At 36.7% G+C, this 22479-nt stretch overlaps 1 protein-coding gene across 1 annotated transcript in view; it reads left to right on the forward strand.

The window, feature by feature from the left end:
• The first annotated feature begins 1202 nt into the window (after positions 1–1202).
• LOC100714016 (E3 ubiquitin-protein ligase RLIM-like) overlaps positions 1203–22479 on the forward strand; it is a 194953-nt gene continuing 173676 nt past the window's right edge. The window contains exons 1-3 of the mRNA XM_063240416.1: positions 1203–1379; positions 2058–2261; positions 2864–3012. Of these exons, the coding sequence (XP_063096486.1) occupies positions 1203–1379; positions 2058–2261; positions 2864–3012 (530 nt within the window). The remainder of the gene's footprint in view (positions 1380–2057; positions 2262–2863; positions 3013–22479) is intronic.

A 22479-nucleotide genomic window follows, 5' to 3' on the forward strand; every position in this document is an offset into this window, starting at 1 on the left:
CTTGATTAGAACCTTTCATCTTGTCTCCATCTCTCTCTCCTCTTGCCCAGCCCCCATCTCTGTCCCCTCTCCAGGCTAGGCCCACAGACTGATCTGTGGGCCAGATCAAGTGGCGCCCAACATGGGGGTTCGACCTGGCACGAGAGATTTCATCGTGGGACTGTTCACGGGAGTAAATCGCCAGCCAGCGTGACTGTTTCGGAACTTTGTCCCTGTGATCTGTGCAGATGGCCACCTTATGTTTTGCCTGAATCACGGTAGGTGAATGGGATTGTCATGGGGCAAGCACTTAGTGAACACAAATTGTTCGTAAACAGCCTCAGGGAGGCACTCAAGGTTAGAGGGATTAAGGTTAAAACTAAAGATTTATTACAGTACTTTCAGTTTGTGCATTCTGTGTGTCCCTGGTTCCTTCTAGAGGGCTCCATTGACTTAAAAAGATGGCAAAGAGTAGGAGATGCTCTCAAAAAATATTGTAGGGTCTTTGGTCCAGAAAGGGTTCCGGTAACTTCTTTCACACATTGGACTTTAATCTCTGAGCTGCTGATGCAACGTCACGCAGATCCCTAGATTGCAGAGATGCTTGCTTAGGGTGAGGTTGCATTATCTGCCTCCCGCAATAGTACCCCAGAGCTGCCAGACTTATCCAAAGCACCCAGCTCTCCTGGCTCTGTGGTTCTTCATATTCTGGAGCCCCCTCAAGATGGCGACTTCTCCTCCAGAGACTTCTCCTCCGGAGACTTCCAAAATGGTGAATTGCTGCCATTTCCCCTTTCTGAAACACATGGGGGTACTCAAAATGGCACCACCATTCAGACTGGCTGCCAGTGCTCCATAGAGCTCAGTGCCACCACACCCCCTCCGTCATATAAGCCTATATATCCTGATCTTTCTGATCTCCCAAAGATTAATCGGTCACAACTAGTGGAAGAGGCTATTCAGTATCAGAGTGAGAGACCCCCTTTTGTAGCCCCTGTGCTATCTGTCGAGCCTAATTTAGTGACAAAAGGCATAACAAAAAAGATAGATAACCCTCTGTTTGGCTTCCGAAAGCTGCCTGGTCCACCTCCTGATCTCCTTGATCTAGAGACAGAGATCCATTATTTACAACAGTGGCTTCAATTAAAACAGGAGAGACAAAGACTCATTTTACAACTTCAGTCGCTAGATGTAGTCTCTCGTCCCCTTTAGATGCACCAACAATGATGTTCTCAGTAACAGAAATAACTCACCCTCCAAAAACAGATACCTTAAAAATGGCACCTCCTTTACTTTTTCCGGTAACAGAAACCGCTCCAACTGGCACAGGTGGTGATGACTTACAAAATGGCGGAGAGACAACTCGACCCACCCAAGATGGCGCCGGTCCACAAGATGGCGTCAGTGAAACAACTAAAGAAAGGGGGAGACAAAAAAAGACAAACTAGATGCGGGGATCGATCCCCAAGCCAGGAACATAGAAGGGATAAAACACAGGCCATTACAACAACTAGGGGAAACAAAAAAAGACAGCCACTGCAACTACAGACATGGAATATAGAAACTGATAGTGCTTCGGATCCAAATGATAGTGATACAGACACAGACCCACCACCCCTAGCACCGAGGACTAGAGGGCCCATACACTGTTCCCAGTAATTGCCCTGAAAGAATTAAAAACAGCAATATCCCAATATGGTCCCACGGCAGCCTTCACCCTTGTGGTTTTAAATTCCTTAACCCAAGGCTGGATTATGCCTAATGCTTGGAGGGATTTAACCAGAGCTACACTCTCTGGGGGTAATTATCTGCTCTGGAAGGCAGAATTCAAAGACCAGTGTGAACTTTTACCTAAAGATAATGCTAACAGGAGAAATCATTATACTCTTTGCATGCTAACAGGAACAGGTTGATATGCTAAACACTAAGCTCAAATGCAGGCCTTTTTGCTCAGATCACTCTGGCAGCAATCAAAGCATGGAAAAAATCTCCCCTCTGGTGGAGTCACTTCTTCCCTTACAAAAATAAAACAGAAACCTAAGGAACCCTTCTCTGATTTCGTTGATTGCCTCTTACAGGCAACTGAGCATCTCTTTGGCACCTCCGAGGACAACTCTGACCTTGTTAAACAATTGCCTTATGAAAATGCTAATCCTGCCTACCAGGCTGCTATCAAACCATATAGAAAAAAGGAGGATCTCTCAGGTTATATTCACTTGTGCGCTGACTTAAGCCCTGCCTACCATCAAGCTCAGGTCACAACTGCATGTACAGCTGTAGTGGTAAAGGAGATCCTCCTTGCACACAGCAAGGAGGGAAAATAAATAATGGCAAATGTTTTAAATGTGATCAGATAGGCCATTTTGCCAGAGACTGCCCTACGGCCCAAAAGTCCCAACACAATAACCCAAAACCAAACCCACAAACTTATGCCCGAGATGCAGAAAGGGATATCATTGGGCTAATGAATGCAGATCAAAAACGGGAGTAGATGGCAACCCCCTCCCCCAGCAGGGAAACGGGAATCGGGGTCAGCTCCAAACCCCCTACCCAGGACAAGCCCCCAGGGCTATAAGGTTGGTCCCACAACAAAACAGCCCAGCACAAAACAATCCATCTCAGACCTCCTCCGCGTCACAACAGGAAGCACAGGATTGGACCTCAAGATTCCACTTCCAACACAGTATTAACCCCAGATACGGGTGCTCAAGTCATCCTTACAGGGATTTTTGGCCTCCCTTCCACCAATACATTCAAGTTGATACTTGGACGTGACGGTATCATATTTAAAGGGTTACAAATTCCCAGGGTCTTAGACAGTGACTATACAGGAGAAATTAAAATCATGGCTTCTTCCGTTTCTGGTGTCATCTCTATTAAACAGGGACAATGTATTGCCCAATTGGTGCTGTTGCCATTGGTTCAGACTCGCAACACTGCCTTGGCTTTCTATAGGGGAGACTCATCTCTTGGGTCCTCAGATGTATATTGGGCCCAGTCCATATCTAAAGATAAGCCCCTTATGACCTTACAGTTAGATGGAAAGTTTTTCAGGCCTCATAGATACAGGTGCTGATATGACTATTATTATAAAAGAGGACTGGTCCCTCACTTGGCCCTTAGAGACTTCCATGATCCATCTACAAGGAACTGGACAATCAAAAAACCTCCAGCGTAGTGTCAACCTTCTCATATGGAAAGATCAAGAAGGCAAGAAGGGCCACATACACCCTTATGTTGTTAGGGAATTCCTCTTAATTTATGGGGCAGAGACTTACTTAGCCAAATGGGAATAATTATGGGTAGCCCCAACAGTATAGTCACAGCACAAATGCTCAAAAATGGATTTCTCCCAAATCAGGGCCTAGGAAAACAGGGCACAGGCATTAAGGCCCCCATCTCCCCTGCCCCCAACCTAACAAAAGCTAGTTTAGGCCATTTTCAATAGGGATCATTGACACTCCTGCAGCCCATCTGTAATGGCTCTACAGGCATCCTTGACATCTTTATCTGAGGTAGTCCAAAAAATAGAAGAGGACTAGACCTCCTATTTATGAAGGAGGGTGGCTTATGTGCTGCCCTCAAAGAAGAATGCCATTTTTATGCCGACCACTCAGGAGTCATCAGAGAGTCCATGACTAAGCTAAGAGAATGCCTCAGAGAGAGAGAAAAGGAGTGCCTCAAAGAAACTACCTTCTCTTCCATGTGGGGGGGGTCTCTTCTCTTACATTGCCCCCCTCTTGGGACCCCTCACTGCTTTATTGCTACTCCTTACTGTAGGCCCTTGTATTTTCCAGAGGATCATGACACTCCTTAATAACAGAATTGACGTGTTTATGGCAAAGCCCATTCAGGTACATTACCATCAATTGGAGATGGCAGAACAACAAACTTATTGGGAAAGAACATCCACCAATGGTCCACATAATGATGTGGCCCTAATGCCTGAGGCACTGGATGGGCAGCCAGAGACAGGCAACTTGGACATTTACGTCACACCGCCAAGCCACCTAAGACAGGCACAGGACCAACTGCTGTCCTGCAGGCCCATGACAGGAAAGGCCTGGTTGGGATCACAAAGAGAGTCCATGACCCAAGACAGGCACCATCCTCACAAGGCCTGCCATACTCTTGATATTATAAATAAATAGGGAGGAGATGTAGGGAGAGGCATATCTCACTGCTGCCACCTTATCTCCCCCTCCTGTGGGCCTCTGCCGTGTCCACCTACATTTCCCATGATCCTCATGTTTGCCTACATTACCCATAATCCCCTCCTGCTTACGTCATATATTCAGATGTGACAATGACCTATCAGATAGCACTCCATGCCCTCTTCCTGCCCTGTTGGCCCACCTCCACCCTATATAAGTTGTCGCCATTTTCAGAATGAATGAGACTTGATTGGAACCTTTCATCTTGTCTCCTTCTCTCTCTCCTCTTGCCCAGCACCCCATCTCTGTCCCCTCTCCAGGTGAGGCCCACAGACTGATCCGCGGGCCGGATAACTGCTTGGTTGGACATGAGCTGCTTGGTTAAAAGAATGTAGCCTACATTAGGTTACACTTTGTTTACTTTTTTCTGTCATTAGTATGTGTTTGCTGTACGTATTGATTACATTCACTGTAGGTAATCGATGCATGTACGTAACACATTTTCCCTCTCTGCCTTCCTTTTTGTTGTTTTTTCCAACATTAGATTTATTTATTAATCTATAAGACTTTACACAGTTAGTTATCATATTTACAGATAGAAAGCCAGACTAATAGGACAAAAACCATTTAAACATGTAAAACAATTGTACTAAATCAAGGTACACATTTAGATGCATTTTGCACACTGGCTTACAGTACCTTTTTCTCTTCTTTCTCTTTTTCATATTACCTGTGTTTTATTTTGCAACCTCAAAAAATTGCCCTACAAAAAATTTATTCATTTTATGGAAGAGTAGCATTCCTTTGTGTATAAATACAACAACAGTTCTTATCCATTCATCCATTACAAATTGCACAGCTATAAACATAGGGATGTACATATCTATATCACTGTGGTTTGACATCTTTAACTTTTATGATAAGATATCTAGAAGGGAACTAGTTGGGTAAAATAGAATTTATACTTCTATACTTCTAGTTTTTTTAAGGAATCTCTATACAGGTTCCCATAGCAACTGTATCAGTTTACAATTCCATCAACAGTGGAGAAGCATTTCCTTCTCCCACAACTTCAACAGCATTTGTTAATGGTTAACTTCTTGAGAGTAGACATTCCTTCTGGAGTGAGATGAAATTTCCATGTTGTTTCAATTTGTATTGCTCGAATGGTCAGCAATGTTGATATTTTTGAGTATATTTATTGGCTGTATGCATTTCTTTATTTGAGAGATGTCTATTTGAGATACCTATTTTTAACTGGGTATTTACATTTGGGTAGTCTCATTCTTTGGAGTTCTTTACATATTCTAGATATTAGTCCATTGTCTGACAACTTCCTGGAAAATGTTTTTTTTTTTCCATTATGTAAACTGTCTCTTCACCCTATTAGTGATTTATTTTGCTTTACATAAGTGGTTTTATTGTTTTGTTTTGTTTTTGTACCAGGATTGAACTCATGACCTTGTGCTTGCCAGGCAGACACTTATGCCACTAAGCCAAATCTCCAGCCTATATAAGCTTTTTAAGTGATATGATTTCATTTGTGAATTCTTAGTATTATATCTTGTGCAACTAGATTTTGTTCAGAAACTGTTTGCGTATACATATGTCTGCAAGAATTTTCTCTATTTAATTTTCCAGGAGATTGTTTCTATGCTACTGTTCAGATCTTCGATTCATTTTAATTTTAGATTAGTGCACTGTGAGAGATAGAGGTTTGCATTCAATCTTTAGCAGTTTTATTTTCCTCTTTAATTCTTATTGACCTTATTGGTATAATTTAGATATGCATAGTGATCATATTCATCATAGGGAATTTATACCTGTATATGGTATATTTGGTTCCCCTTTTTTTCCAATTGCCTCCACTCCCTCCAACCCCACTTCCCCATCTTATTGACAAAGTTTTCTGTCCATTTTATGATTCTTTTATCTTTTGTTTCTTTTCCCTTTTTTCCTTCCCCTTTTCCTTAAATCCCTTTTTTCAACAATGCTTTCCTAACTTACATTGCCTTTCAATGCACTTTGATCCATTTTTACACTTTCAATATCTCATACCTGGAAAGTAATGAAATATTTACACATTTGTGTCCAATTTATTTGACTTAAAAGTATGGTCTCATCCATTTACCTAGGAATGAAAAGTTTATCTTTCTTTATGTCTGAGTATGACTGCATTGTATATCAAAAAACATAACTTTTTTATGCATTCCTTTGTTGATGAGTATTTGGGTTGTTTCCAAGATTTCTCTATTACAAACTGTGCTGCCGTAAACATAGGTGACTACATATCACTGTGATATGATATTTTTAATTCTTCTCGAAGTTTTCACACTATTTGTTAAAGAGGCTGTCTTTTCTCTAGAACAGCAATTTGGCCCTTTTGTGAAAAATTACATAGCTGAATATGCCTGGAGTTGCCTCTGTATCTTCTATTCTGTTCCATTGATCAAAAAGTTTATTTGTTTTGCCAATACTATGTTTTTTTTTTAATTACTGTAGCTGTGTAGTACAGCAGGAATCCAGGATTGGGATGCCCGTCCCTTGCCCTTACTGACCAGAACTATTTTTGCTGTTCTATGTTTTTCTGTTTCCATAGTAATTTTAAAATTGTTTCCTCCAGTTCTGTAAGGTATATTACTGGTATTTTGATTGTGATTGCATTAAACCTGTGTAACAATTGTGGGATTGTGGTCATTTGACTATCTGGATTCTGCCTATCCAGGATGTGTTATCTTTCCATACTCCGGTATCCTCTTAAATTTCCCTTTTCAGAGCACTATAATTTTCATTGTAGAAGTCTTCACTTTCTTTGATAAGTTAACTCTTGGATCTTCACTTTCTTTGATAAGTTAACTCTTGGGAATTTCATGTTTCTAGATACTTTTTAAAAGGTATTGTTTCTCTTATTTTCCTCTCAGTGATTTTGTTACTAGTGTGCAAGAATCTATTGGTGCTTGAGTGTTGACTTCGTATACTGCTATCCTGCTGAATCTGGATATCAGTTCTTGGAGTCTGTCGGAGTTTTTCAGGTCTGCTATTTAGAGGATCTTGTTATCAGCAAATAATCATAATTTAATATCTTCCTTCTTTCTCCATGACTCTTATTTATATCTGTTGTCTTATTGTAGTTAATACTTTGAAAACTGTGTTCTATAGAAAGTATTGATGTTGTGGGAAATTTTCCAAGCCAAGCCAAACTAAACCAAACCAAAAGAAAAACTCTTTGCACTGAGGAAATGAGAAGGCAGCATTTAATCTTTATACCAGCGGACTGTTGGATTTTCATGCCAGTGAACTGTTGAAGGGATAATTCCTCTAAAGCAACCTTCCTGAATCAGGAAGGAGTCTATTCTATATAGAAATAGAAGTGCGAGGTACACAGCAGGTGACCAAATAATACATGATTGATTACATACATTGAATCATATGTTGACAGACAGGCTAGCCTTAAACCAATAGAAACACTGCAGGAATCAGGCCAGGGGGATCTTACAGAATGAGCACAGTTAAGGGCATTGCCATAGTATAGAAATGTTCTGGAGTGAGGGTGTTTATTGAATGAGCATGGATCAGCCCAGGGTGCGTTAAGGTACAGGGAGCTACTCTGATTCAGTGTTCATCTGCAGCTGGGCTGTGGACACTGTCAGGGTCAATTGAGTTTGGCAGAAACAGCAGAATGGCAACTTGGTCAGAGACCTCTAATTAATCATGAAATATCTATAAGTTTACCATCTCCTGAATGTGTTTCTACATGTTAACTGTGCCTCAACAGTGACAGCAGACATCACTGTCATGTTCCTGCTTTTAGGAGGAAAGTTTTAAGCTTTTCTTCATTTAGTGTGATTCTGGCTATTGCTTTGTCATAAAAGACTTTTGTCAAAATAAGGTATATTTTATGTGTAGGGATGTATTTAAGGCTAAAATTCTAGTTTGGAATCTGCTTGAAGCAACATTTATTTTGTTTAAAAAATGCTCATTATTGCCACACTTTCAATTTGCTGAGATTGCCCAAAACTATGGTGCTGGGTAGTTTTTGCAAATACCAAATGAATCTGCCTGACCTCAGTGCAGAATTTGCAATTTCACAATGTCAGATTAGTTAGGTGACTTTTATGTTTTATGATTTTGGTATTTGTACAAAATGTGACCATTCAGTATAAACAGAATATTTAAATGTGTGAATATTTAAATGTCTAATGCTACACAGAAATGTGCTAGGAAAGCAAGGATCAAAATATCCTTTGACAGATGATACAAGGAGCATCAAAACTTCAAAATCATGCAATTCAAGGTTAAGATATTTAAAGTAATTCATCGTAACTTGCGTTTCACTGGTCAGAGTATTTGCTTGGTATGTAATGTTGACTATAGACCGTGGTAACCTGCAATGTGTTATGACCTATAATATGTTTATCTTTATACCAGTCTAGTGATGAGGGGACAAAGAGTCACAGTAAACTGTAGACCCACTAAAAGAAACAAGAAGTTTAGAGAGCCCTGGAATATCCATGTTTCTAATTATCTATTAAAGATCTAGAAATCAAAGTTTTTAAATTTTCCACCAAGACATGGCATGTTCTGTTTTGTCTTGAGGAAATTTTAGTGTATGTATTTGGTTGCAAAGTTCAAAGAACTAGCAGCAGCAGCCACTCTTTGAATTAAATTCTCTGGAGTGCTTATGTCAGAAAGAAGGTAAGTGTAGCGTTCTTTGTACTGTAGCATCATACACAAGACTCTGGCTTGGTCAAAAAAGAACATCAAAGCTGTGTAATGTTCTATTAAGTACTTTTGGGGGGAAATGAAAGTTCCCAATCGTTTATTGGAAGGTGACTTTACTTTTGTCTATCTCTGAGGGATTTGATCAGCTAAAAAGAACAACCATTCAATGCACTTATGAATTAGTTCTAAATTCTACACAGTCGACCCCCCACTACTGTGAAGAATGTGTTCCCAAAATCCCCAATGGAAGCTTTCCTAAGTGAAAATCAATAATCTTCATCTACTTCAAGATAAGTACTAATTTCAGTCATTGATTGCTTTGACCTCTGATTAAGTGAGGTATTCTGAGAACTTAACAGGAAAATATGTGAAAGACAGGGATGAGGCAGGCTAAAAAACAAGGCCCAAGCCTGTGAGATAGAGAAAAAACAGATGCATTTTCCACAGAACTAACAGAGATCCCTGGACAAGAGCCACCTCAAGGCAAAAGACCAAAGGTCAGTTTTATTTGCTTGTCCAGAAGTCTACATGTTTCTGAATAGTATCCAGAGGGAAATTTTCCCTTAGTTGACTGTATCACATGTTTTAAGGTACATAACCACACCCAGTGTCAAAACCCACTTTTAGGTATAGCTCAACAATATTGTATAAGCAGTTGCTAATTTCTACAAATTGCAGGTCTCCAGTGTGTGTGGTTTGGAAGTACAATATACTGCATGCAACATTATTCAGACAGGTTTTTACAATCTAGTATCAGTTAGGCTACCAGGAAATACCAGAACATTACATCTGGTCAATGTAATTAGTTTTAGTAGAGGTGTTTAACTTATCAAGGGCAAGTTTCCCCTCTATCTTGTATCTTTCACTGTTAACACATGTAGGTATTGCCAATAATAGAATAGTTCACTGTATCATTTTTTTTTCATTCAATCATGGTCCCAACAATCACTGTGGAGTCTTACTAAAGCATGAGTCTTAGCTGTATCAACTCACAAATTATGGTTTTATGAATCCTATGTTGAGAAAAATAGAAGATTTAGTAAAGAAAGAAAACAATAAAGACTGGCTATAAAGTGTCACCGGAAGTTTTTATTGTTCTTTTAGGATTATGAATGTGTAAGCTAGTGTTCATTACAAAATATTTTAGCAGTCTTAAGACAGTCATAGTGGTAATATTTTTTTTTAATAATTAGTACTGTTTTTTCTATCCTGTGATGAGTTGTCAAGTGAAAGGCTTTTTTAACTAGAGTAGCTTTACGAATTCTAGAAGGACCACTTGGCTGCCTCTGCTGTCAGTGAGTTCCATGTACACTGAATTTATTTATTTATTCATTCATCTCAGTAAGTAGTTCAGGATGTCCTGAACTCTCTATGTAGCCCAAGTTGGCCTCAAATTTGTGGTGGTCCTGTCCCCTCAGACTTCCAAGTGCTGGGATTACAGGTGTGCACCACCATGCTCAACATAGGGTATATTTTTTTAACCTCTTTATTCATTTAAAACAGTATAATCAGAAAGTTGACTTTATTCACACAAATTGCTTGCTTTAAAGATTTTAGTACTGGTTGACATAATATGGAAACTTGCCCAAATACCTGGGTGGAATTTCACTGGGATAGAATTGCGTGAGCAGATTTCTGAAACCAGTTTCTTCACTTTCAGTCTGAGAATTCTTACCAAGACCAATAATATGACTAGACTTGTAGGAATTTCTGCAGCAGTACGCTTTTGCTATAAATGCTCCGAATCTTTGGAAAACATAAATAATTCAATTCTAATCATAGCGAGCTTGACTGCACAAAAAAGTTCTTCTCACAAGATTTATCTTCTGTAAAACTTTTACAACTTTCATATGAATTGAATTTTGCCATATACTTCTCTTACTATTTTGTAATTCGGTCATTCTAAGAAAAAAAGTTTCCATTTTCTTAATAACACCAAACCAAATTTCTCTATACCTTTACCTTATCTTATGAAAAGCATATTTTATCCATGTACTTGTGTGTGGAGTCTTTTTCATCTATTATTTCTAGTAATGTTAGCTGCACATATTAATTACAATTCTTAAGTCATTGTGACTTTAATTTCTAGTGAACAGCAGGAAGCCAGTAAACATACACTGTGTGTCACATTAGCCATCTGTATCTTGCAAAACTATAAATCATAACTCAGAAACTCATTTTTCTTCTCATAGAGGTCTACTACACCATATTTATTAATGGATTCAAATATCTTTATTTTTCTCCAGTATTAAATTACACAGGAAGCAAAATTTTATCCCTACCTTTTTAGACTTTTGCTAAGTTGGAGAACTGTAGTTTATACAGAATTCCTTTTACGTTAAAGTTCCATTCTTGATAAGAACTTTGACATCTGGTATAGGAAGAAGAACCTTTACACCTAAACTTTATTGTACATAACTTTCCTTAATCAATTATCTTTATAATAACTATTTCCAGCTTGCTTGAACAGCTACTCATTATCTTACGTCATTCTTCATCCTAATAAATTTTATAATACAGTCAGAAGTTTATTACTGAGGTAAATAAGAAGACATAAAGTGATGCCACTAGATATGATAGAAACTTCAAAGACATGTCTGTTTCAAGCACATAAAAATATTAAAATTACAAAAGAGCTCCCCAAATCATGTCATGGCTTTTTCTTGTACTGAGAATCAAATCCAAAACTTCAGGCTTTCCAGGTAGGTGCTGTACTGAACTGAATCCCTGGTCCTTATCATGTAAATTTGAAAAGTATTTCAATCACTTCTTTCTGAGTTTACTTCATTTACATAAATATTTGTTTTTTTTTCTCTTAAGGCCAATGAAGATGCTCATTGAAAATTTAATTTGATAATATAATAAGGAGACAAAAATATCACACAAATATACCATGTATACAGACATGCACAAATATATAAACCGAAACATCTTTACAATTTTAATTCCAAAATGCAGTCATTTTTTAAAATAAAATAACACTTGTTCACCAGGTGATTAAAAGCATATGTGGGTTCACTTTGTCTTTCTAGTCTGTAGAACAAAAGTTCCTGTCTAGATGGCTAAAGGTTTTTCATAGTATTGGTGGAAAAAATGATAGTGATAGAGAGGAATGGAACACCCAATCTACTAGATGTCCAGTATAAGTTAAGGTTTTCTAAAATCAAAGAATGAATTTTAGAAATAATGGAGGTTAAGAGAAGAATATATTTATTGAGAAAAAGAAAGCTTCTGTCTGGGAGAAAGAGACAGAAGAGGTCCCAAGGGTGTTGCCAAAGACTCTGTCTTTATGAGGGCCTTTTACATAGCAAAACCACAAGGTGAGCTGGGTCTAAGATGGGGAAAACATGGGCGCTGGCAAGGCAGGTAGGCATGAGGTGGGAGAGAACAATGGCCAACCAATAGCATCATTTCTGGTAAAATTGATTAAACTGGAGACAAATGGGGAAGTGAGTCATGTGGCAAGCAGGCATGCTTAAAGAGAAATGACTCTTTTATAGGGGTTGGAATGGTGACTCCTGGCTTCCTCCAGGTGACACATACCTATTTAGAATATCAACCCCTGATGTGCATACTTAGGGTGTGGTTGCATTTGTTTTGCCTTTTGTCTTGAGATCCGGTCAGCAGTGGGCATGCCCATCTCCTCCAGGATTACAAGGTGTCTGGTCCTCTGCACTGGCTCTGTCAAGGGTCTTACCCTGTCTGACCACCTATAATATTTCTGACTAATTCGGCTGCCTGTGGCAACGGCACTACAATGGAAGGGAGATTTTTAGACAAGGGAAGGGAGTTAAGGTGAAGGAGTAAAGATAGAGAAAGGCAGAAAACCCTCGATTGGAAGTAACCGAATTATGTTATATTGGAGTAAATGTATGTCATTTTTCCCCTTCCCTGGGCTGTTTTTCTTTTTTTACTCTTTTGATTCCTTCACTGCTCAGAAACATTTTAACAGGATGCAGTGCCATTTGTCAGTTCTTGCTGTTATTTCTGAGCTACTGGAATCATCAAGTAGTCATTGTCTGTGCTCTTGTTTCTGAGTTTTCTCCATGTTTTCTTGTAGCAATTTTAACATTTCAGATCTTATTTTTAAATATTTTAAACATTTTGAGTTGTTTTTTGTAAAATATAAAAAATATGGACATAGTTTCAAACTTCTACATGTGAATATGCGTTTTGTAGCACCTTTTGTTAAATAGGCTGTCTATTCCCCCAAAATATGCTTTTGGCATCTATGTTAAGAGTTGGGTTGGATGGGTTTGTTTCTGTGTTTCATATTCTGCTTCATTCATTTATGTTTTTGTTTTTAGATTGCTACCATGTTGGTAAACAAGTGTTTAAATTTACACAAACATATTCTCTCCAGACAAGGGACAAATATTTAATTGTTGGATCCTGATAGTATATGTAAGTTAATATGTAAGTCTATGATGTGGATGATGTTTATGAAATATCAGGATTTATCTTTATTATCTTACATATCAGTTGGTTTGTTTCAAATTTCAAAATAAAATACATCAAAATGTTAAGAACAGAGGATATGTTGTGAGAAAATTTCCAAGCCAAACCAAACCAAAGACTTGATAAGAAGGAAATGTTTAATGTTTGTGCCAGCAAACTGTTGAATCTTCACGCCAGTGGACTGCTGTGGGATAATTCCACAAAGGCAACAGTGCTGCATTTAGGAAGAGCTTAATTTATATAGAGCTTAGTTTATATAGAATTTAGAAATGGAATGTACAAAGCAAATGACAAAATGTTTCATAATTGGTTGCATGCATTCAGTCATATGCATTGTCATAATATAGAAACACTCCAGGGAACAAGAGGAATGAGCAAAGTTAAAGGTGTCATTGTATTAGTCCAGGGTGTCTGAAGGTACAGACAATTACTCTGACTCAGTGCTTATCAGAGGTATGCACCTGGGCTATAGACAACCTCAAGGTCAATTAAATTCAGCAGAAATAGAAGAACAGAAACTTGGTCGAGAGACCTCTAATTGATCACCAAATACCTGTGTTTACTATTTTACAAAAATGTTCTTACATTATAATTGTGCCCAATAGATATAAATCTAAATCATTATCAAAGATCACTTAGAGAAATAATGCATCTTAAAAAGCAGATATAGATAAGAGAAGAAATAAAATCTCAGAGAATATTTTAACAGAAAAATCTTTAAAAATTGCATTTCCCAACTTTTCAAAGAAGTGATGCATACATTTACAAAACATAGAAAAATTGAGAATACTTGCTATCTAATTTTTAGTCAGACTGAAGTAGATCCTCAAAAATGAAATAAAAATTATGTATCAACTCATACTCATGAAATAGATGAAAAACATTTAATCAATGCATTAAAAATCTGAATTATGTTATATTTCAAAAAGCAAAGAATGTAGCTGTTAATTTTATGCCCTGTACAAAAGTTTGTATTAACATTTAAAAAGCTATTAATGTTTTCCTTTGGTAAAAAGAGAAAAAAATCAAGTGAATAAGAGTAAGGTTAAAATATCAAATAGAAACTTTTATGTACCGCAGTTCAAACAAATCTATGTATATTGATACAATGAAATATGTATCAAAATACATATTGATATGAATATATGCATATTAATTCATTGCAGGAGTGAAGTGCATGATCACCTTCATAGAGTCAAGTAGCTCAAGCTCAGAACTATGTCTTTTTACTATTAATGAAAAAAGTTTACCAAATTTGCAACCAACTTAAACTCCAAATTTGGTATCAATTTGAACTTAATTTCTTCAGTTTTATATGCTATGAGCATTTACGCAAAATTTATTTGCTTAACAAACCCATAGTCAATCCTGATTGTTTAAGAATTAAGAACGCCCCCCCAAATAAGAATTAAGAACTCTGTGTGCAAATTTGCTTCGATGTGGGAGACCAGAGAGAAAGAATAAGAATTAATTGACCTCATCTGTGAGCAAAATGGAGAAGGGCAGCACACAGGATAATGGCACATTGCATGTTCTAGAGAAATGCTCCTATAGCTGAGATGAAGTTCTTTAGCTGAGCGTGTATTAAGAGATGATATGAGGGAGATGAATCATGTGTTACTTTAGTTGCTTGTACCAGTGTCTGGGTGAATGAAAAGAGGGTGTCAGAGGTTTGGACTACTCTAAGAGCAGAGCCTCCTGGCTGCCTTCTTGCTAAACTGACTCTGTGTGTCTGTCTTATTCATCTTTGTTTGCCCTTGCCCTCAGGTCAGGGAAACAAACTTGTAGGACTAGATCCCTGCAAGTGGGTCACTGGGTAGGGAAAATTTGGGGGTGTGGGCTAGTTCCCCACAGGTGGTGCCTCAGAAAGAGACGTGGGAATGGGGGAGTAGATGGGTCTCCTAGTCTACAAAATCTACACTCTGGGCACTTTGGCAGTCATTTGTGAATATTCTTAAAACAATCAACACTGTCAGAGGCTGAGGCACGTGCTGTCAACTGAGGGGTCACAAGGCAGGCTTTTCTTGTTTCAGTTCTTGTGGGGATGGCCAAGGATGGAGGCAATATTAACATGAAGTAAAATGCAAGAAACTCAAATTCTTGAAATGGTTGGACAGGGTTTATGTCTCAACTGAGGCCCGTCTAAATGAAGCAGTGTCTCTCAAGTCCCTTCACACTACCTAACATTTATTTGTATGCAAAATATGACAGTGCCTTCCCGGGTGCAGTTTTTACCATCTTTTGTCACTATCCATGTGAGATACTACTGTGTATTTCTTTCAATATAATGGTCAATATTTGTTAATTTGGTTTTCAACTCAAGTTTGTAAAACATAGAAACCTTCATAGAACAAATGAATTATGAATTGATAATGAATGGGAATATTAATTTTTTTCTAGAAGGTTAAGCAGGGCTGTAGGAGGGGACTGGAACAGCAGGGCCATGGAAATGGAAAGCAGGAAGAGACAAATTTATCTGTGCTGGCAACGCTCTGTTGGATAAATTCAGTTATTGACTCCTCAATGGCTCAATTTTATCCTTGTTTTCTTACATATGGCGTATGACATTTATATGTAATTATATTTATGAGATATTTAATAATATTATTTCTAAATATCACATGGCTTTTGCTTAGGGCTAAGATCAACAGACTATGCCCCATGGTCATCAATACCACTAACGATGCTATATTTCATTTAGTGTAGTGATGATCAAACTGATCCATAGGGGAAATCCACCGGGCACTTGTTCTCACATAGTTGTATTGAAATAAAGCCCTCTCATGTATTTATGTATTTTCTGTGGCTGCTTTCATGGTATAACAGGAGAACTGAGCAGTTTTAACAACATCTTTATGTCTTGTAAAGCTGGTTTAATGAGACATCTAGATGCACTTCCTAATAATAAGAAGTTTTGACAATAATAGACTATGGAGAAAAAAACAAGAAGAAAAATTTAATAAAATACTACAAATACATTTAAGACTCTGAAACATCCACAATACCCTGGGATAGGAGTGCTGAATAACATGTCAGCAGGCAGAAGAGGGAATAACCAATAAGAACATTGATAATTCTATCAATAATGATAGAATTATTATTGATAATGACTATCAATATTAAGTCATGAAAACCTTGCAAACCCCATATAAGTGGACTGGCACATAGATAATCACTTCTGTTCATTTTTTTTATTTTCTGCTAGAGTCAGAACTATTTTACAGTTTGATTTCCTATGTAGAATAATTCTCACTGATAGGTAGCAGAAGTTATCAAAAGATGATTTCCAGGATGAGCTATATATTGAAATTCACTGTCAATTAGATCAAAGACTCTGTAAAGCATTATTTTGGAGAGGGAAGGAAACAATTATACATTCAGTGTACCATTAGGGAGAAAATATAAAAATACAATGGAGTCAAGACCGTGGAAAGATAAAGGAATTTCAGCCTCATGGACAATGGTGGAATTACTGTGAAATACTCAGTTTCCCATGAGACATAATATTGATATTTGATATTTAATACTTATATCTCAAAGGACAGGATGAGGAAGCTCACAAGTAATGTGAAATCATTGAATTGGATATTGTGCTACTTTTTATAAATATGAAAATCCTTTGAGTTTTAATAATCAATTTTCACATATTGTCATATTATGATATTAGGGTGAGACTGTACAAATGCTTCTTGAGTTGCAGTGGGGTTGTTTCCTTATATACTCATTGAAAGATAAAAATATTGTAAGTTAAAATGCATTTATCATATCTAATTTATCAAACATTATAACTTAGCAACAATACACTGTAAGTGTTAGTTATTTACCCTGGTGTTTGCACAGCTGACTGAGCCCTGACGGTTGCTGTTGATATCCTGTATTATGGGGCAGAGTTTCACAGTGCATATGAATAATCCAAGAAAAAAATCGAAATTTAAATATGGCATCATACAAATGTGTATTGTGTTTGCAGTATTAGTAAAAAAATAAAGTTAACTCTAATCATAAGTCAAGGACCTTCATTATCTTATATTTGTTTATTTTTCTGTAAAACGTACAGAAAAAATGTTTCCTAAAGGCAGACAGTAACTAAATGTAAGAAACAACACGATTCTTGTTTGTAATAAGAAAAATGACTGTTGGATGCAATCATCAACAATGAAGTGATAGCTGTCTGTTTATACTGTTTAAAATAGACATTTGTTAGGAAACACGGTTTTGAAAGTTATTGTGTACAATTAAAATCTCAAAGTATTTTAAAACAAATTGAGATACTGTAATAAATGTTATTTCATATGAAATGCCAATGCAAGATGATCTTTTTAACATTTCAAATTATTGCCGGATATGGTGCCATACTCCTGTAATCCCAGCACTTGGGAGGATAAAGCAGGTGGATCATTACAAGTTTGAGAGCATCCTGGGCTACAAAGTGAGCCCAAAGCAAGCCTGAACTGCATAATGAGACCCTGTCTCAAGAAGACACACACACCAAAAAATCAAATTATTTTACATCTAATTGTGTATCATATAAAGTCACTTGTTCTTGACCATGTAAGATGGATAAAAGAGAAATTGTATTCTTCAGGAAAAAAGCCATTTTTAAAATTTTAGTTTTCAGAGTGTATAAGTCAAAAAATATATCACACATTGAGAGTTTTAAGGATTAGACTACATATCTTTGTGCCCTCAGATTTAATTTACCTTGTAAAATATTTTAAAGAATCACCTGGAGTTCTTATGTGCAGTAGATTCTTTTATTTTTTATGATGATGTCATGAAAGCAAACATGTTTATCATATGTACCTGTACAATTTTAATTTTGATTGAATGACACCTTACACTGTTTTATAATTTATCTGAAATTTGAAAATAAGAAATTGTTACGGTTATACTTGAAATTTATTACTTTAGCAACATGACATCATTTAATGTTTCATTTATATTCAATTAAGTTTTGATCTATCATTTCTGAAAGATTTAAATCAAAGCAATTTACATAATTCAGGTATTTTAATGTAATGTATGTCTTCTTACCAGAGTAGTTGTCACATTTGTCTTGTCATTAATTCCCGTATCTTTACATAACTTTTTCAATATTGCTTGCAGGCAAAATATCTTCCCTATGTCTTTGTATTTCACTGTGCCCTTGTCAGAGGCTGGGCCCTACCTCTGCGTTTAGCTCACCATCTTGTTGGGGAAAGAAGCCAGAAAACCACTAGACCAGGCTTTGCTCAGTTATTTTTCTCTGCACTAATTCTTAGCTCAGTAGGAAAAATTTCCCTATTGATACATTATCACTAAAGGTAAAAAATACTGCCAGTGTGGACCGATATTGATGGGAATAAAAAAAACAATGATGGAAGAAAATGCATGAGAAAATTAGTGGGTGTTTTGTACGTTATATTTCTACAGCAAAGCAGTTGAAGCCCCATCACTGATCCCAGTGCGACAGAAAAAGTCACAGTTGGAAGTCATCATCCTAGAAAATCATCCTAGAAAAAAGAGGAGAAACATAGTTTGATCCTAAAGCATATAAGGACTAGACTCCATAAAGAGAAACCATCCTTTAAATATAGTGATTCCTCGATGATTGTAATTGCCAACTAAACTGTATGTGAAACAAATCAAATTCAATGATTATGTTTAGTGTTGACCTTACAGTAAATTTGAAATGGTTCTCATCTAGTTCAGTTTACAACCAGAATTGTGGAGAAGATTGAGTTCGTGAACTTAGGTATTCCATTAGGAGCTGTGCTTCCTAAAATGAGACACTGGGGTGGAATTATTTCCGAAGTAATTCTAAAAAAAATACAGTAAAATACAGTACATACATTATCTACATTTGACTAAAAGGTATTTTCATTGGAAAATGAAAAATATTTTGAGAAAATTTTCCTTTGAATGTATGTCCTGGAGTTCCAATCTTTCACCTTCTACGACAAGTCATTTGGTTAATATGGATCATAAAATAAGAAAATAAATTTAAAATTTTGTTGAAAATTCAAATACTGCATGGTCTTATATAAAAATCTAAAAAAATTAATCTCATGTAAGAGTAAAAAGTTGTGATTATTAGAGGAGGAGGAATTGAGATTGGATCAAATAATTCATATTTACAGTTTTATAGAATGAATAAGTTCAAAAGATCTCATGTGACTATAGTTCACAACAATATGTAGTATTCTTAGACAATAAAAAGTGGATCTCTGCTATACGTGTGAATATATTGCTGTGATATTATTCTTTCAGCTCTTTCAAATAGATGCCATAAAGGCGATAGCTTGATCTAATGGAATCTTTGGTTTAGTTTCTTAAGAAATCTACCCACCTGATTTTCAATTGTTTATTCCCACCAAAAGAGGAGAAGTGTTCTTTTTGCACCACAGCCCCTTCAGTATTTGTTATATGGGATATTCTCCAAAATACCACATACAAGCTCCTAGAATACATTTCAGTAATCCAAAGGAACTGAAATTATTCTATGGATATTATCTGACCACAGTGCAATTCAAATGGAAATCAATGGCAAAAGAAACCACAAGAACTTCAGGAACACATGGAAATTACATAACACCCTCCTTAACAACCAATGGATCACACATGAAATTAAGGAAGAAATGAGACTGTTTCTACAATTAAATGATAGTATTGGTATAGCATAGCAGAATTTATGAGATTCAAAGCTTTCCTATGAGAGTAAATTATAACAGTGAATACCCATAGGAGAACAATGGAATGAGCTCAAATAAACAACCTAATGTTAACCTCAAACTTCTAGAAAAACAAGAGTAAGTCAAGCCCAAATCTCATATGGAGCATATTAAAAAGATCAAAGAAGAAATTTATAAAATGGAGACTAAAAAGACAAAACAAAGAATCAATGAATCAAAGAGTCTGTTCTTTGAAAGATTAAATAAAATTGACATACTTTAGTCAACCTTATCCAAAGAATGAAAGAAAGAAATTCGGGTATTTTAATGTAATATATGCCTTCTTACCAGAGAAGCTGGACTCAAATTGCATGGACTCAAATCCATGCAATTAGAAATTAAAAGGTGAAATCACCACAGATTCTTCAGAAATCCAGAAGATTTGAGAACCTCTATTTTTGAAAAAAAATTTGTGGGTCTGGAGATTTAGCTCAGTGGCATAAGCGCCTGCCTTGCAGGCAGGTGGTCATGAGTTTGATCCCCGGTACTGATAAAAAGGAAAAAGTCCAAAAAAAAAATTTTTTTTGTATAAGAGTCTAAATTGTTAACTTGCAAAGACTACAAGCAAATTTGTGATCCTCCTTCCCCAGCCTTTCAGAGCACTGGGATTGCAGCACACACCGTTACACTGACTTCTTACTTCTTCAGTCGTTTATCTGCTTTCATTGTCTACTGCTCCTATCAATAGTGTTCTTAAAATTTAGTGTTTTTTTTAATGCATCTTATCATTGCAGCACTTGGTATTAACAGCTGTGTTATTGCAACTCGTTGGTTTTCAAGAGATAGCCCTTAGAGGGTATTTCTCTTCTATTTCTAGTTGCTCCTCCAAAAGTGATTTTTCTCTCTCACCTTCTAAATTTTTGGGTTCCACAGAAAGTGCACTCTTTTTAGAAAAAAAAAAAAAACTTTTTTGCTTATAGAGCTTAATTCATTCTAATATTTTCATATATATATATATATATATATATATATATATATATATATGAAGCTGGATTTTGCTTACACAATCATTGTTACAGTAAATCCAACTTGCCTTCTAAACATGTCCAAATAGAAACTACATAGAATACTTGCTAGTTTTTTAATTGATTTGATGACTGCTTCATTTGTTATGCTCCCGTAATACAAAAAGTCTTTTTTTTGTACCTGAGCAAATGACAGTTTTAAAGTATCTCTCCTCATTTCATTAAAAATCACTGACATATACGTATTATCATCATTTTCAGAAAGACAAAAATAAGAAAGCAATCAGAATAAAAATGTATAATGTTTATAAGCCAATTCATAAAGCTTAATTTAAGAGAATGATTTCTAATATCTTTCAGCTGGTACCACATAGTTAAAATCACAGTCAAATAAGGGAGATATGGGTTTGAGCATCATCACCTTATTTATTTAATGTTGGAGAATACTATAAAGCAGCTCTGAGCAGAGTTTAAATTTAACTATTTGGCTTTCTGTGTTTATCTGTGAGTCTGTCCTAGGCCTCAGCCCCTTGCCTGATGAAGGGAGCTGATTCGTAGTAAGTGAGCCTCCATGAATACTGGTCCTGGCTGAGGCCTGAAGTGGCCTGTGAGGCCAGAGATACCTCAAAAGGCAAGATAAGACCACAGCTGGGGACACCTTGGCTCCAACACTAATTAAGTAAATAGAGACTACAGCTGAAGGAATTTCACTCCTGCAGTCGCACTCCTACCATAAATGTCATCTTGGAGATAGGCCAATTCTCCTAAATTGGCATAATTTACTACTTGGAGAAGTCTTTGAAGTGACTCCCAAGATCCTGTTCAAATCCCGTGCTTTCCTCAATTTCCCTGCCTTTTGTCCTTGGTCCAAATAAAAATGGGCTGATACAGAGAAGTCTTTGCTTTAACCTTCAGAGTCGCTAGCTCAACTAAAGGATTTTGACTATCCTGAAGCCCTAAAAAATCATACAGTTTGTCTCGTTTTATTTAACCTCTGCCATTCACCCATTTGGGAGATTGAGGATCTAGGTTAGGACCCAATAATTTAAAATTACTGCATCCCAATCCACATGGAGACAAGGCTGTATATGTCATAAACCTCATAGCCCATAAGCTCTGTGTAACAGATCTCTTTGCAGTAAAATCTCAAAAAGCTCCAATGATTTCAGCATAAATGTTATATTTCAATCAATTATCTGTGTCAGATTTGCTTTGTTAAAATGGGTGATTGGTGATGTTTTTGCTTGACCAGAAAAGATGGAAAATAAAAATAAACACAAATGCATTAAGAAACACTAGAGTGTACCTAGTTTGCCAGAGCTATGGGTTAACTGATTATGTCAACATAAGTAAGAGTTGCCCAACAAGAATGAATCAGCATAGTTTTGGGCATGGCTGAGGAAATTTATTTAACATAGAAGACTCACCCTGGGTAGGCTTGTCACCTGAATGGTACAAAAGGGAAATGAAAAAGCAGGTTCACTTCTTTGT

Source organism: Cavia porcellus, unplaced genomic scaffold, assembly GCF_034190915.1.
Source record: "Cavia porcellus strain 051 isolate PalLab524CR breed Dunkin Hartley unplaced genomic scaffold, mCavPor4.1 scaffold_30, whole genome shotgun sequence".
Lineage (NCBI taxonomy): Eukaryota > Metazoa > Chordata > Mammalia > Rodentia > Caviidae > Cavia > Cavia porcellus.